This window comes from Arachis ipaensis, chromosome B06, assembly GCF_000816755.2.
Source record: "Arachis ipaensis cultivar K30076 chromosome B06, Araip1.1, whole genome shotgun sequence".
Lineage (NCBI taxonomy): Eukaryota > Viridiplantae > Streptophyta > Magnoliopsida > Fabales > Fabaceae > Arachis > Arachis ipaensis.
The window spans coordinates 17480620-17495983 of record NC_029790.2 but is presented as its reverse complement, the minus strand read 5'-3'; the positions used below and the strand labels follow the sequence as shown (position 1 = coordinate 17495983).

Genomic DNA, 15364 nt, shown 5'->3' with positions numbered 1-15364 from the left:
CTTTTTTTTTCTTTTATCGAAAATTTATCTACTAGTCTTTTAAATTGGAAAATAAAAAAAACACCAAAATAAATTAATCTAATATATATAACCAAAAGTATTAATATAAAAATAAAGGGTAAAGTACCAATTTGGTCCCTTACGTTTGGGGTGAATTTTGTTTTAGTCTCCAACGTTTAAAGTGTTCTATTTACATCTAAAATAGTTTTGATTTGTATCAATCAAGTCCTGCCGTTAAGTGGGAGTGAAATACCTAACGTCGTGTTCGACGTGGCAAAGGAGAGGGGACAGGGGTTAATAGACGTGTAATGGTTCCCGCCTTTGGACAGAACGCATACTTACACTGAAAAAAACCCTTTAGTCCCCTACCGATCGTCATGCAAGGGTTGCGATTCGCAGCTAGAGAGGTGACATTGTCCTTCAGTAACGTTAAAGGTCCACATAAGCAGTTAGTTTGAAACCCTTCCTTTCCGAAAGAAGATCATATCGGGTATTTTTTTATCAAATCTCCTCAACCCATTTGTTTTTTTTTTATCTTAATGCATGTTGATATGTAATGATGCATGTTGATATGTGATTATTTTGTTTTTATAGTTTCATATTCGTTTCTTGTTTTATTTTGGAAGTTTTTATTTTGTCCTAGTGATTGCATTTATGCATTTCTGCTGTTGTTGATCAATGTGAGAATTTTATGAAGTCTATTATGCTTGTCTAACAGATTATTCGGAGAATGAGTTATTTTAGTATCAAGATACACCATGGGAAAAAGTTTTAGTTTGATGGTGAACCTTTACACTATGTGGGGGTGAGACTTCGATAGTGGACTACTGTGATGAAGATATATGGAGTAGGTTCGAGGCCATGGAGATAGTGGTCGAACAGGGATATGTGGCAGAGAACATTACTGTAATGTGGTATAAGTCTCTAAAAGATAAAACAGATGTAGGACTGAGGATGCTTCACACAGACAAGGATGCAATGGACATGACCAGAATTGGAATGAGGGATAACATGGCCATTAGATGGGACCCCAATGATTAGATTTTGTCAATTACCTATGCTGTTGTTGAAGCAGAGACAAAAGACTCGTGGGCATAGTTTTTGTTGAATCTGTGTGATGATTTGGGAGTTGATAAGATCATATGGTGTACATTCATGAGCGACCAACAAAAGATAACCCTCAATCTAAGCAGTACTCACCTGAACTTGTGTAATTGATTTTGTCTTTAATTCATGTTGTGCTGTTGTGCTATTTTTAAATTCTGCTTCCAAGGGATTGATCCCTACCTTTGATGATTTGCTGCCTGGCATAGATCACAGATTTTGTGTCAGGTACTTATATAGCAATTTCAAAAAAAAGGTTCCCAGGTGTTCAGCTGAAAATAATTATGTGGAAGGCTGCAAAGGCAACATATGTCCAAAAGTGGGAGAGAAGGATGAAGGAGATTCAGTTGGTTGATCAAGGAGCTTATAATCATCTCATGGAGATCCCTACCAAGTATTGGAGCAAGTCCAAGTTTAATTATTTTCCTAGAGTTGATACACTTGTAAACAACATGTGTGAGTGTTTTAATTCTGTTATTGTAGAGGCTAGAGAGAAACACATAGTGTCTATATTAGAAGATATTAGGATTTATCTAATGAATAGGTGGGCTGATAACAGACAAAGTATAATTACATATGCTGGAGAAATTTTGCCAAAAATAAACAAGAAAATTGAAAGAGAGTTTGATAAGGGTGGGGAGTGGTTGGCCATCTATGCGGGTAGGGACAAGTATGAGGTGTCTAGCAGTCAGGGTAATAGAGACAAATTTGTTGTGGACTTAAAGTTACATGAGTACTCCTGTAGAAAGTTTCAACTAACAGGTTACCCTTGTGAGTATGCCATGAGTTGCATTAAGAAAATGTGTTTAGATGTTAAGAACTATGTGAACCAGTGCTATAAGAAAGAGACCTACGTAGACTGCTATCAACATGTAATCTACCTATTGAATGGACTAAATCTCTGAGCCCGGACTGAGAACGATGATGTGCTGCCACCAATGTTTAGGAAACAAATACGGTGCCCAAAACTAAGCAGGAACAAGACTGGTGATGAGTCACGCAAGAATGGACCACTGACTAAATTATCCAGGGTTGGACAACAACAAAAATGCTCCTATTGTTTTGCACTTGGTCACAACAAAAGAACCTGCCTTAGAAAACGTAAGGTGGAGGCCTCGACAAAAAAGGTAAATTTGTTGTTGTCAATTTGAACACAATTCCTTATATGTGATTGTTTGTTGTTACTGTCTAATGAACCTAATTTGTGGAACACAATCCCCTGATGTCACTGTTTATTGTTACTGTTTATAGCATAATGCAGCTCCACAAGCCAAGAGAAGTGCTCGCACAACTAGGACTCCAAACCCCAGCAAGAACCCAGCAAAGACAACAACAAAATCAGCAACAAAACTTTAGCCAAAGAGGAAGGGCAATGCATAAGTTGGAGGGACTCAAGAGTCACAAACCTCCTCCAAAAGAGCTAGATGCAGTAGCAGCGCCAGTCAACCCCAGCCATCGACAGCAACGGTTACTAGCCCATCAAGGAAGACCTTGAAGTTCATGGCAAAAACTCCACCTAGGGCCTGAAAAGCATTGGGATGAATTTATAGTGGATTTTAGTGTTTACCTTCTGTTTTGTAATGAAAGTGGCAATGACCAAGAGCTGATGTCCCTGTAATACTTTAGACAGCCTACTTTAAGACTACTAGTTTCATGTTGATCTCTTTTGTGTTGTTATCTTTTCATGGTTATATTTAAGGCTTGTTTGGATATTGTAATGGTTAAGAGAAGCTACTTTAAGACTTCTCCATTATCTAATGATTTAAATGAATTTTCAGCAGCATAGTTATGTGAATTGGCAACTTAAGCCTTCTATTTATTAGTAGATCAAACTGAATTAAACTTTTACAGGGCCAAATAATATATGTCAAAATATAAGAACTCATAATTTTTCATTTCACTCAAAAACTTGATAATATTTACAACACATGTCTACACATACAACTTTCAAAACTTTTAACTAACACATCACTGTTATCACCCTAACTGTATGTCAATTTTTTCAATCCCCTAAACACTTGACATTCCCTCCAAACTAGGGACAACAACAGCAAAGCAAACAAAGATAACTGCTAACTCCCTAAACCTTAATTAAATCGATCATATAGCAGCAGTCCAGCCGTTGTCCATCCAAAAATTTCAACAGTAAGTGCCAATGCAAATTTCTTTTCGCCTTTCTGCAGTTCTTGTTTCAACACACTTGCTTTATTCTTCAGTCTTTGAATTTGTGGGTCTTGCTCTTCAGGCTCCGCCCAAACAAAATAATTGCATTCTTCTCCTATCTGTTCTCAACCAAACCAAAAGGAAGACACTAAACAGTTCAGATCCTCCAAACACTAACACCCAACGCTATTTTGAAACAAGAGACAGAAATGAGGAGACTCACCTGATAGTTGATGCATCCCCAAAATCTTCTTCCTGGGTTCTCTGCTGTAGATGATGTCTGCAATACTGGTCTCTCTCCACAAATGCACGTCCTCCTTCTCCCACGACTCTTGATGCTGCTACGCGAACCTTGGGAAGAAGATTGAGGAGCCATTTTCAGCAGACAAAGAACATCAATTTTGGGGATTAGGGTTTATTTATTGGACCGGATTTTCTTTTTCTTTTTTTATTTTTGTGCTTTCAACGGTGAACTGCAGCTACTATACCCAATTTGCCACGTCGGACACAACGTTAAGTATTTTACTCTCATTTAACGGCAGGACTTGATTGATGCAAATCAAAACTATTTTGGACGTAAATAGAACACTTTAAATATTAGGGATTAAAATAGAATTCATCTCAAAGATAGAGGACCAAATTAATACTTTACCCAAAAATAAAAAACGGGTAGTTTAGGTTTTACTTATGTCTGTGTAATACTTTATCTGTTTCCTTTTTCTAATTTTTTTGCCACTCTTATTTTACTGTCCCTTTTCTTCTTCTCCCTATTCTTTTTTGAAAAAGGGTGTCACTGTCACCCGCCCCGTTAAGCCACCAGAGCGATCTAAATTCTAAACCCTAGCGTTGGTTGCGTTTCCGGAGAGAAAGAAAGAAAGAAAGGAAGAAAAGGAAGAAATGCCTCGGGAGATCATAACGCTTCAGGTAGGGCAATGCGGCAACCAGATTGGCATGGAGTTCTGGAAGCAGCTCTGCCTCGAGCATGGCATCAGCAAAGATGGCATCCTCGAAGACTTCGCCACTCAGGTCTCACTTCATACCAATTCCCCTTTTCACTTCCCTCTTACAAAACCTTACTATCAAGCTATCATTTCTTCTTACCAATTCGAACTGCGGGTTGTTTGTTTCCAAATCAATAGCACACAACTTCCAATTCACACTGGAATCTCATCTCAGTGACTAATAATTGCTCTATGTGTTGAACTGTTACTTAGTTTAGGTTAGGTTATGTTACTTGTGTAGTGTGGAGTGTGTGATTGTGATTGGTGCAGTGTGGTTCTACGTTGACTTGTTTTGGTGAAATTGCTGCAGGGTGGTGACAGGAAAGATGTGTTCTTCTATCAGGCTGATGATCAGCATTACATACCACGAGCTCTGCTCATCGACTTGGAGCCTCGAGTTATTAATGGCATTCAAAATAGTGATTATCGTAATCTCTACAACCATGAGAACATCTTTGTCTCAGACCACGGAGGCGGTGCAGGAAACAATTGGGCTAGTGGATACCATCAGGTTTGCCACTACTAGTCATAACATTGTCCCACAATCATGATTTGCATGCATATCATCCTAGAACTGAGGATTCTTGCTTCCTGCGATTGGTTTTCGTCTCGTTGTTTATGAGTAGTTTATAGCAAGTATTAATTTTGTGGGGTGAAAGAATGCTTAGCTATTGTTGTTGTTGCATTTGATCAGGGAAAGAATGTTGAAGAGGACATAATGGACATGATTGACAGAGAAGCAGATGGCAGTGACAGTCTCGAGGGTTTTGTTCTGTGTCATTCAATTGCTGGAGGAACAGGCTCAGGTTTCTTTCCATCTCTTCTCTATCTTAAAAAATCCCATAGGATCCATCTTTTATTCCTTTTTGTTATTGAGCATTTGTGTAGTTGGTTCATCTGAAAAGCTAAAGATTTGTGAAATGTTTGACTTAATTTTGCCCTTGATGCATAGTTTACATTCAAACAAAAGTTAAACTAATCTCACCCTTAAGAAAAGAAATTGAACAAGTCTGCACCTTTTAGGTTATTGTGAAAAACTTGCCTGTACAACATAATGTTTGGGTTCCCTGATGATCCTTGAACTTACTTCATAGCAGAGAAGACTGGATATTTTTCAAGTACTTCTCAGTGGTGTACCTTTTTTTATTATTATTTCTTAAAATATCCTTGCTTTTGTACTAGTTGCTTATCTTACTTGAATGCAGGTATGGGCTCATACTTGTTGGAGACCCTGAATGATCGCTACAGCAAAAAATTGGTTCAGACATACAGTGTGTTTCCTAATCAAATGGAGACAAGTGATGTGGTGGTGCAACCATACAATTCGTTGTTAACACTCAAGCGACTAAAGCTTAATGCGGATTGTGTTGTAGTTCTTGACAATACTGCATTGAATAGGATTGCTGTGGAACGGCTTCATTTGTCGAACCCAACATTTGCTCAAACTAATTCCTTAGTTTCTACAGTGATGTCTGCCAGCACAACCACTCTTCGGTATCCGGGATACATGAATAATGATTTGGTTGGTCTTCTTGCCTCATTGATTCCCACGCCAAGATGCCATTTTCTAATGACTGGATATACCCCTTTGACAGTGGAGCGTCAGGTGAGACCATTGTATCTGTTTTTCTTATATAAGTTATCTTTGAAGAATAAAATATTAGTCTAGTTAATGTCTTCTAAATTTTTCTGTTGTTAACTTGTTGGACTTGAAGAATCTTACAGAGAATCATTGAATTAATCTCACTATCTTACACACTCTATCTCTCCTCTTTCTTCCCATTTTACCCTCCTTTTGTAATTTAATTAGGATATAGATAAGTTGCTGCCTAATTGTGATTTCCTATTACACTTCAATGAAACATTTAAAAGTTTGATGATATCTACTTGCAGGCTAATGTAATTCGTAAAACCACTGTACTCGATGTTATGAGAAGACTTTTACAGGTATAATTACTACATGAACAAAGCGTCAAACAAAATTCCTATGTGTTCTACCAACTAAAACATTAATTCAATTGACAGGCAAAGAATATTATGGTGTCTTCATATGCTCGGACGAAAGATGCCAGCCAAGCAAAATATATATCAATTCTGAATATCATTCAAGGAGAAGTTGACCCAACTCAGGTATGATAAGCAGCATTAATAGCATTTCCTGGATATTGTCGGTTTGCAAAGTGAAATTGTTATTAAAACAATAGAAAAACAAAAATAAGAATTGCTAGTCATCTAGCTGTTTGGCCTTGTGATAAATTTTGCTTTCCAAGATCAAATTTTCTTAAAAAAGTAGTGAGAGCGATTTTGTGAAAGTCAGTTTTGTCTAAACATCCTTATCCTTGAGAATTTAAAATGAGCTTATTTGAAACTTAAAATGACATTTCTTTCTGATTTTTTCCCCCTGATAAATGAAATTTGTAGGTGCAGCCTGCTTTGATTGACTTGTTCATAGATAAAAATATGGTTCTATACAAGTATTTTAACAGTTTATCTCTCTGGATTTAGGTTCATGAAAGTTTACAGAGGATTCGTGAAAGAAAGCTAGTGAACTTTATTGAGTGGGGTCCTGCAAGTATTCAGGTCTCTCTCTCTCTCTCTTGTGTTGTGGCAGTGCAAATTGAAGTTTTAGGCTTTTAGCAGCTGCATCAATTTGTCTCGTTTATATTACACACATGATCTCGTCTTGTTTCCTGAACATCTGATAGGTTGCTCTATCTAGAAAGTCACCATATATTCAGACTGCACACCGGGTATGACCTCTTTAATTTCAAGTCTCTCTCTCTCGTTATTGTTGTTGTTTCTGCAAAATCTGCTTTCAATGTTGGAGAAAAACCAACATACCTTTTGAAAATGCTTATTAGTCTGAAGTTAGATAACAAGAAATCAGTTAGGAAATAACATAATATCATCCATTTTATAGGTCAGTGGTCTTATGTTGGCAAACCATACTAGCATCCGACATCTTTTCAGTAGGTGTTTGAGCCAGTACGAGAAGTTGAGAAAGAAACAAGCCTTTCTAGATAACTACCGGAAGTTCCCAATGTTTGCTGTAAGTGCCAATTTCATGTGTACAATCTGATCAGTCTTTTGAACTACACTGCTGCGTCTGTTAAATATGCTTTTGGTTTGTACCACCTTCTTGTAGATTCTTGTTATTCAAATCTAATATCAGTGAAAAATGTACAGGATAATGACCTCTCAGAATTTGATGAATCAAGGGATGAAGTTGAGGCTTTGGTTGATGAATATAAGGCCTGTGAGTCCCCAGATTATGTCAAATGGGGAATTGAGGTTGATTCTCTACTAGCCAACTTCCAATTTTAAGTTCATGTAGCATATTGCAAATGGTTTTATTTATTTATTTATTTATTTTTCTTATATAGGACATGAACAATATGCTAACAGCAGAAGGCAGTGCTACATGATCCCTAGATCCAATATTAGTAGTGTGAAGACTCCACGCAACCCAAGGTCAGTTAATTTTTTAGGATTTGACTTCTTGTAAAATCATTCAACAATTTACACTTGGGGAGAAGAATACAATGTCAATGATAATTTATAAACACATGCGTTCCCGCGCATACACTTCCTTGTAGTGCAAAATAAGAGGCCAACAAATGTCTAAAGATACTTCTCACAATCCTGAACCAAATTATTGCAGGCACTACTATAAGGGAGGGAACTGAAGACTTTATGTAAGCTGGGAGAGGTTTCAAATGAGCATTTTCAACTGTTTTGGGGCTTCAATGGTTTGCAGTGTGATAATTTTGGTTTGTATGGTCTGTTGATAATCATTTGGACATCCAACCAAGCGAGAATTAGTACAGACTCTCACTGTATTAATTCGTTTTAGGAATATATTATATGATTGATTGATCACTGATGCTTAGGAAATTAGGAATCACATTTTATTATCTGGATCGCTACTTTCGAATGAATGTTGAAATATTTAAATTGATGTGGTGCATAGATTTACGTGATTCAGATTTGCATATTATACGGTCCTCTTGAACTGGTCTTGAGTTCCTCGATTATGAACACCGTGATTGGTGGTGTTTGTCTCTTAAATAATTAAATTTCGAAAGGGACTTCAATTCCAACTTTCAAGTGAAAAAGGAAAAAGAAATCCATTCTATTATGGTGAACCAATAATACCCCGTGTATTTTTATTTAGAAACCTAACCGTTATATGTACAAAAATATAGTTCCCAAAATGTACTGCAACTCTGCAAGAATATTGAATACTTGGATTCGGTGGCGTGATTCATTCCCGAAAGGTCATATCGTGAGTTATGGGCACGTGGCATGTTTCTCCTTGCATGTTCACTGCTCAGTTCACCGTTACACATGCCATTAGTTATGGTGTATTTTCACGTTCAAACAACATTTTGCAATAAACCAGATTGGAGAATATAAAAGAGTCTTTCCTTTTGCTTACATGGTGAAGAACACGTAAGAACAGAGATATCTCGGGATACCACTTGCAATGTTATTCATTTGCAGCTTTGGTTGGAAAAAATTTCAGTCCAACATTAATTGCCGACCCTGATCCATCCTAAGGTTAATAAACCGAAGTAGTTGACCACCAATTTAAGAGAAGAGAAAAATGGGTCAAAACTGCCAAAACGCTAGAAAGCGGAGGAAACAGGGAATCCAAAGCAACTTAGGCTATATACTTTTTTCTTAAACAGACACATAAAAGACTACATCAAAATCAGTCAATTTAGGAAATATAAATCAAGAGTAAACGAAAACTCGGTGAATATTCTAATATAAGTTTGACTGATGGGGAAAACAGAAGAGGTAACTACCGCATGGCCCTTGTTAGCGGCAATTCAAAAGAACGTGCCGTAGTTGTAAGTGGTCCCCATATTAGAAGGAAGAAAGACACTCAAGTATTTACCAAATCAGTTCACTCACTACAATTGAGTTTCTATATAAATGTGATATCATATCAGTGTATGCTAAATTGCTAATCACATAGTATCAAATTGATACTTGGTTTTGGGGTTCTGAAGTTTCCACATTGTCTCAGCCTCTCTTGACAGTATTGGTTGTGAAAGCACCCAAGAAGAGAAGAAAAGAAAATGACATTTCTCATAGCTCTTGCTTCTTCTTCGTCAGGTGTTTTGGCCTTATATACTCTTCTTGCCATCTTTCAACCAGCTATTATTGAAGCCCAATCCCTTTCTCCTGCACCTGCACCTGCTCCCACCAGAGATGGTGACTATCCCTTTTTCTTATCTCCTTTTTCATTTGATTTCTGAACTTAGGCATATCATAGAGTGTAAGGTTGCCTTCAAACGCATTGCATTTGGAATTTCGTGTTAGAAAAATGTTGTTATTAATTAATGCGTTTGCTATTAAACAGGTACTTCAATAGACCAAGGAATTGCCTACGTGCTTATGCTTGTGGCATTGGTTCTCACATACCTCATCCACCCTCTTAATACCTCTTTCTACAATTTGTGAATTATCCGTTTCCCTACTCTTGTATTTTTACCCTCATAGAAAGTGAACATAGTAGGGATCGATGGTTTTTAATTTCCCATGCTCTTAGGCTGAATTGTTGATGCAGGGGCTGTTATCAATGTGTTTGATGCGATGCTAATTTTATTCTTTTTTAGTTTCTAATACCGTTCAGATCGTTTCAATGTTTATAATTAAAATAATTAAAAATCCATCAGCATAATCTAAGAGAGTAAAATCTAACATAATATAGTTGAAAGGTTATGATCTTCCGTACATTTTTTGCTCTTTGAAATATTTCACATTGGAAAATAACCAGCTTCAAATTTTAAATGTTACTACTTCCAAATTCAAACGCATGCTACCACTTCAAAATCGTCCATATGTGTCTCATTTAGAACAAACTTTTTCATTGACGAAAAACGAGTTGGAAACTCAAATACAGCTAATTTCATGTGAAATTAATAGTTAAAAATTGTTTGATAATTTAACATGTTCAACTAAATTATCTTTAACTACCAACTTTACATGAAGGCCACTGCACCAAAATTTCCAACAAAAAAAGAACAAAGTCTATGAAAAATTGTATCTTCTACAACATTCACAAACAGATTTCCAGATCTTAAACTTTCGGCCAGTAAATGAATTGGATTTATGATAACGTGACAAAGATGTACTATCACAAGAATTTTGTGAATTCGTAGTATTTATTCTATAAAAAGAAAAGAGAACCACCTATTTTTCACTGCAAGCTTATCACTTTCCGGTTAGAAGCCGACTCATGGTCTCAAATTGTACATAGGCACTTTATTGACTTTCCTTTAAAAAAACGTTGCAAATGCAATAACTAAAAATGTTAAAAACCCTGTATCCAAAAGAAAGTCCTATGCATGTGGAGGACAATTAATGGATCATTCCATCATCACTTATTAGGAGGTGCCAACTGCAGCATGTTCTGTTTTGCCAGTTGACCCTAACTTATTGATATGTCAGAAACATCTTTGGTCTTCTGGGATCTAGTTTGGTGTCTTTGATGTATTCTACACTATTACGCTATAGCTTCAAAAAGTAGAATTCGAAGTTTTGAACCACTCCAGCAAATAAGACTCAATGATGAATGCAAGTATATGTTACGATGAAGTCTTCTGTCTACGATGCAAGGCATGCTTGACAACTTCATAGAAGGAGACAACTATACCAACTGATGGACCGGCACGGCCTACACGGGGACCAACACCTGTGAATAGCCCTCTCAATCCTCCATCCCTGTCCCAAGAAGAAATGTTCCAATGTCAGTCCAAAGCTTATGTGCTAAATGTAATGATATGGGGAACCAGTCATCAGCTTATAAAAATGCACCTACCTCCAAATCTCTATCAGTGTTGTTCTTGTTGTCATCTTTAATGCCCTTTCACGATCCTTCTGTGAAAATGCAAAAAGGATCATGTTAGAGAACATGGAATACTCAAAGGCTCAAACTATGAGTTCATTATTAATGTGCAGTAATTAAATGCATACCTTCTAAAATAAAAATTAGTAATCAGGACGGGGAAAAAGAATTACAGCAAACCATTACGAAAAGTTAATGCAAAGAATAATTTTTAATCATCATGCATTAAAGAGGGTCAATTATGCAACTATACAGGTTTGTCTGAGACAAACCAAACCTCAACAACTTACTAATGCATAAATATTCCAGCTGCATTCCACTTACATTCAAATTTTCATCATTTTCTAAATCCAATGAACATATTAGCATATAAAGGCGGACATTTGAAAAGTGTCCCCACAGACCCAAAAATAATCATTGAATAAGTCTGTATTACTTGTATACATGGCATATCTAATTGTGTCTACTGCTTAGCTAATTGGAGTTAAGAGCCAAATCAGCATAATGATGCTGCAAGTTTGATTTTAGCCAGCAATTTGTGCTGTATCTAATTTCAGCTAGTTAACTACTTCTATTGATGATCTACCCAGCCTCACCGGTCAGGAGCCTGTCTTGGCTGGTCAAACAGGCAAACACTAGTGCCAGTCTGCCTGGCAGACCTGACTAGAGGTCTGTCCTGGCTGGCAAGACACTAGGGCCAGTCTGCCCAGCCTGACTTTGCTAGAGGCCTGTCCTGGCCACCCAGGCTGTAGGGCTACTCTGCCTGGTCAGACCCGACCAAGGGTGTGTCCTGGCCGGCCAGACACTAGGGACAGTCTGCCTGACCTTACTCGGCCAAAAGCCTGCCTTGGCCGGCCAAACACTAGGGCCAATCGGCCCCGCCTGACCCAGGCAGGGTCCTGTCCTGGCTTAGTTATCATCTAAAAGCTTAGTTTTAGGAAACCACCTCTATTTGTCGTCGAGTTTTTGCCACATCAAGTGGACATGTGGCAGCAGCTGCGACAGTTCCTGCAACAAAACCAGCAGTAAAATTTGCCCCAAGGATAGCGGCTGCTGTTGCTTCATCACCCACAAGGCCAAGAAGTTTTTTCCTTATCTGTAAAGAAGCTGTATGGTCAAAAATAAAATAAATCAAATAAGCAATACATTTTATTCATTGAATATAGAAATCCTACTGGCTCAAGGGTTAACCAGCAAATTCCAGAATAAGGAACATCGCGAGAAAGTTGAGCTCCAAGGCCAGTCCACCAATAACGGTATCTATGTACTGTTAGAAAAACATAATCAAAACCACAATAATTATTAATTGAGGTAACAAAAATTATAACAGATATAATCATGTGCAACAGTAACAGCATACGAACTCCTTTGTAAAAGACATGTTGGAAAAATCTACCATAAAATGTATTAACTCAGAATGAAATGAGAGAAAGATGCCAGAAGAACACTTACAACTTTGAAGTCTCTCTGTACCCCTGATTGGGTTGATGGCTCCAATCAATGTCTTAAAAACCCCTGGAGGCTTCCCACTTCCAGTTGTTTTAAATGCCTAAACAGAGAGATATATACACTTTTGGTTGCTTTAAATGCCTAAACAGAGAGATAGAACATGCAAGGAGGGAAAAATGAGTAATTCAATTCAGCCCGATAGAAAAAACTCATAAACACTTTAGAGGAGCTATTAAGAATCTTAAGAATCTGCATGCAATGAATCCACATTTAAGGATTTCAAATCAACTACCTGCATGCGTGTCCTTGCAAGCTCTACAGGCTCTACAGGATCACAAGCCAATGAACGTGCAACTGATCCGGCAACTAATGGAACATAAGGTGTTAAGTTTGGAGCATTCTGAGTAGTAAACTCCTCCATGAAGTTGCGAAAGATGTCATAACAAGGCATATAAATCCCAACCTGTTGGACAAGGAAAATATAAGGCCATTAGCATGTAACTATATGTTGGACAAAACAGATTGTAGGCAAAGTATGAAGCAGAAAACGAATTTCCAAAAAGAAAGGGAGCTTACAGTCGGCACAACCAATGCTAAACTTGCACTTGTGCCTCTCCATAATCTTATAAACCTTTCCTGCATAAATTCACTCCTGTGAACCCTCTTATAGTAAGTTATTTTCATGGAAAGTACCAGATAAATACAAATAACTTCAATTCAAAAACGAATCCATTTCAGTGTTTGCTACATAGCTTTTATCATACTTTTTTGGCGATGATATTATCAGTTACATCAAACAATTAAAGCAAATTGAATTGAATTGAAATGATAAGATTGGAGGAAGAAACTGTAACAACCTGAAATTTATTAGTTGTTTAATTAGAATAAAACAATAATTTAATTGTCCGGAATAGGTTGAAAAATTTAGAAATATAATTTTCTACGAAAAAAAAATACGTAAAAATGCGTACCGGTAATTTATCCGATAGTATCGGCTTAAGTCTGTCTGGTATTACGTATGAGAAAATAAAAACTGTAGACATATTTAGAATAGAAAACCGAATACTTATTTTAAAAATTATTAATTGAGGTAACAAAAATTATAACAGATATAATCATGTGCAACAGTAACAGCATACTAACTCCTTTGTAACAGACATGTTGGAAAAATCTACCGTAAAACGTATTAACTCAGAATTAAAAGAGAGAAAGATGCCAGAAGAACACTTACAACTTTGAAGTCTCTCTGTACCCCTGATTGGGTTGATGGCTCCAATCAATGTCTTAAAAATCCCCGGAGGCTTCCCACTTCCGGTTGCTTTAAATGCCTAAACAGAGAGATAGAATATGCAAGGGGGAAAAATGAGAGATTCAATTCAGCCCGACAGAAAAAACTCAAACACTTTAGAGGAGCTATTAAGAATCTGTAGCAAAATCATGCAATGAATCCACATTTAAGGATTTCAAATCAACTACCTGCATGCGTGTCCTTGCAAGCTCTACAGGATAACACAAAACACAAGCCAATGAACGTGCAACTGATCCGGCAACTAATGGAACATAAGGTGTTAAGTTTGGAGCATTCTGAGTAGTAAACTCCTCCATGAAGTTGCGAAAGATGTCATAACAAGGCATATAAATCCCAACCTGTTGGACAAGGAAAATATGAGGCCATTAGCATGTAACTATGTGTTGGACAAAACAGATTGTAGGCAAAGTATGAAGGAGAAAACGGATTTCCAAAAGGAAAGGGAGCTTACAGTTGGCACAGCCAATGCTAAACTTGCACTTGTGCCTCTCCATAATCTTATAAACCCTTCCTGCATAAATTCACTCCTGTGAACCCTCTTATAGTAAGTTATTTTCATGGAAAGTACCAGATAAATACAAATAACTTCAATTCAAAAACGAATCCATTTCAGTGTTTGCTACATAGCTTTTATCATACCTTTTTTGGCGATGATATTATCAGTTATATCAAACAATTAAGGCAAATTTAATTGAATTGAATTGAAATTATAAGATTGGAGGTAGTAACTAACCTGACGCGCAACTTTGTGAAGGACATCTAGCGTGCCTTTATAGCGGTTACAGCCGGAATGACATGGCGGCGGCGCGGCAGCAGAGGTTGAAAGAGATTGACAAACGGCGTTTGGTTGAAGACAGATGTAGTGGTAGGGATAGGGAACCCCGGCAGCCTGTGCTTGCAGCCTTGTCTTGGCAACATCGAGGGGATTAACGATGATGGCGGAGATGACAGCAGCACCGGCGGCGGAGAAGGCCCTCTCTCCAATACTCAATTCCGCATCGGAAGAAGATGATGACGAGGGTGACATCGGTGAAACGTTTCTTTCAAAATCAACAACATTGGTTTGTAATTGTTCTTAGCGAAAGCGCGATATTCGATTGAGGGCGGGCGCCTAATTAAGTCCTAACATTTGGTCACGCACCTACATATTCCATTTCCTGCCTCACGTTCAGAATATACGAGAAACTTTGTTATATTCTACATCTTGAAATTTAGAATTTTTTTTATTTAAATTAAATAAATATAGTATTTACAAAAACAAACAAACCGTAAGATAATTATAAAAATACATTTTGGGACACATCTCATGTAATAAAAGGGTCACGATAAATCATATTACGAGTGCATTCGTAATATATACACATGCGGATATCGAATATTGAGCATGTGAAATAGGCATGTTTTGTGGAGGGAGGTTCAGCATCTAAGATAAATATAATTTTTGTGCATGGAGACTCGACATTTGAGATAAGCCCGGAT

The 15364-nt window shown here is 37.3% G+C and overlaps 4 protein-coding genes across 7 annotated transcripts; 2 read left to right on the top strand and 2 right to left on the bottom strand.

The window, feature by feature from the left end:
• Positions 3192 to 3643, bottom strand: LOC107646390. Its single transcript, XM_016350577.1, has 2 exons — positions 3491 to 3643; positions 3192 to 3386 (listed from the first exon to the last, which is right to left on the bottom strand). Exons 1-2 carry the CDS (start codon positions 3641 to 3643, stop codon positions 3192 to 3194), a joined length of 348 nt encoding a protein of 115 aa, XP_016206063.1.
• On the top strand, positions 4028 to 8265 carry LOC107645719 (tubulin gamma-1 chain). The gene is made up of 12 exons (XM_016349802.2): positions 4028 to 4293; positions 4579 to 4779; positions 4963 to 5074; positions 5474 to 5874; positions 6162 to 6215; positions 6294 to 6398; positions 6774 to 6848; positions 6974 to 7018; positions 7189 to 7317; positions 7455 to 7559; positions 7652 to 7739; positions 7930 to 8265. The coding sequence occupies exons 1-11, from the start codon at positions 4165 to 4167 to the stop codon at positions 7691 to 7693; spliced, it is 1398 nt and encodes a 465-aa protein (XP_016205288.1). The 5' UTR covers positions 4028 to 4164; the 3' UTR covers positions 7694 to 7739; positions 7930 to 8265.
• LOC107645721 (arabinogalactan peptide 22-like) lies at positions 9070 to 9915 on the top strand. Its single transcript, XM_016349806.2, has 2 exons — positions 9070 to 9491; positions 9640 to 9915. Exons 1-2 carry the CDS (start codon positions 9356 to 9358, stop codon positions 9738 to 9740), a joined length of 237 nt encoding a protein of 78 aa, XP_016205292.1. The 5' UTR covers positions 9070 to 9355; the 3' UTR covers positions 9741 to 9915.
• LOC107645720 (mitochondrial carrier protein MTM1) lies at positions 10367 to 15078 on the bottom strand. Of its 4 annotated transcripts, none has more exons than XM_021104160.1 (8): positions 14619 to 15078; positions 14337 to 14396; positions 14053 to 14223; positions 12580 to 12676; positions 12303 to 12394; positions 12074 to 12223; positions 11101 to 11156; positions 10367 to 11003 (listed from the first exon to the last, which is right to left on the bottom strand). In XM_021104160.1, the coding sequence occupies exons 1-8, from the start codon at positions 14910 to 14912 to the stop codon at positions 10868 to 10870; spliced, it is 1056 nt and encodes a 351-aa protein (XP_020959819.1). In that variant the 5' UTR covers positions 14913 to 15078; the 3' UTR covers positions 10367 to 10867. The 4 variants fall into 4 exon arrangements, with proteins under 4 accessions (XP_020959819.1, XP_016205290.1, XP_016205291.1 ...); XM_016349804.2 differs by lacking the exon at positions 12580 to 12676 and adding an exon at positions 13808 to 13904 and having other exon boundaries at positions 11101 to 11159; positions 14619 to 15077; XM_016349805.2 differs by lacking the exon at positions 12580 to 12676 and adding an exon at positions 13808 to 13904 and having other exon boundaries at positions 11101 to 11159; positions 14337 to 14412; positions 14619 to 15076.

Coding starts and splice junctions, on each gene's coding strand:
- LOC107646390 (XM_016350577.1), bottom strand. CDS start 3,643: ATGGCTCCTCAATCTTCTTCCCAAGGTTCGCGTAGCAGCATCAAGAGT. Junction 3,387..3,490: donor GGGGATGCATCAACTATCAG/GTGAGTCTCCTC, acceptor GGTTGAGAACAG/ATAGGAGAAGAATGCAATTA.
- LOC107645719 (XM_016349802.2), top strand. CDS start 4,165: ATGCCTCGGGAGATCATAACGCTTCAGGTAGGGCAATGCGGCAACCAG. Junction 5,075..5,473: donor TGCTGGAGGAACAGGCTCAG/GTTTCTTTCCAT, acceptor ACTTGAATGCAG/GTATGGGCTCATACTTGTTG. Junction 6,216..6,293: donor TTATGAGAAGACTTTTACAG/GTATAATTACTA, acceptor TTCAATTGACAG/GCAAAGAATATTATGGTGTC.
- LOC107645721 (XM_016349806.2), top strand. CDS start 9,356: ATGACATTTCTCATAGCTCTTGCTTCTTCTTCGTCAGGTGTTTTGGCC. Junction 9,492..9,639: donor ACCTGCTCCCACCAGAGATG/GTGACTATCCCT, acceptor GCTATTAAACAG/GTACTTCAATAGACCAAGGA.
- LOC107645720 (XM_016349804.2), bottom strand. CDS start 14,912: ATGTCACCCTCGTCATCATCTTCTTCCGATGCGGAATTGAGTATTGGA. Junction 14,397..14,618: donor TTCACAAAGTTGCGCGTCAG/GTTAGTTACTAC, acceptor GAATTTATGCAG/GAAGGGTTTATAAGATTATG. Junction 12,224..12,302: donor GCTGGTTAACCCTTGAGCCA/GTAGGATTTCTA, acceptor GCTTCTTTACAG/ATAAGGAAAAAACTTCTTGG.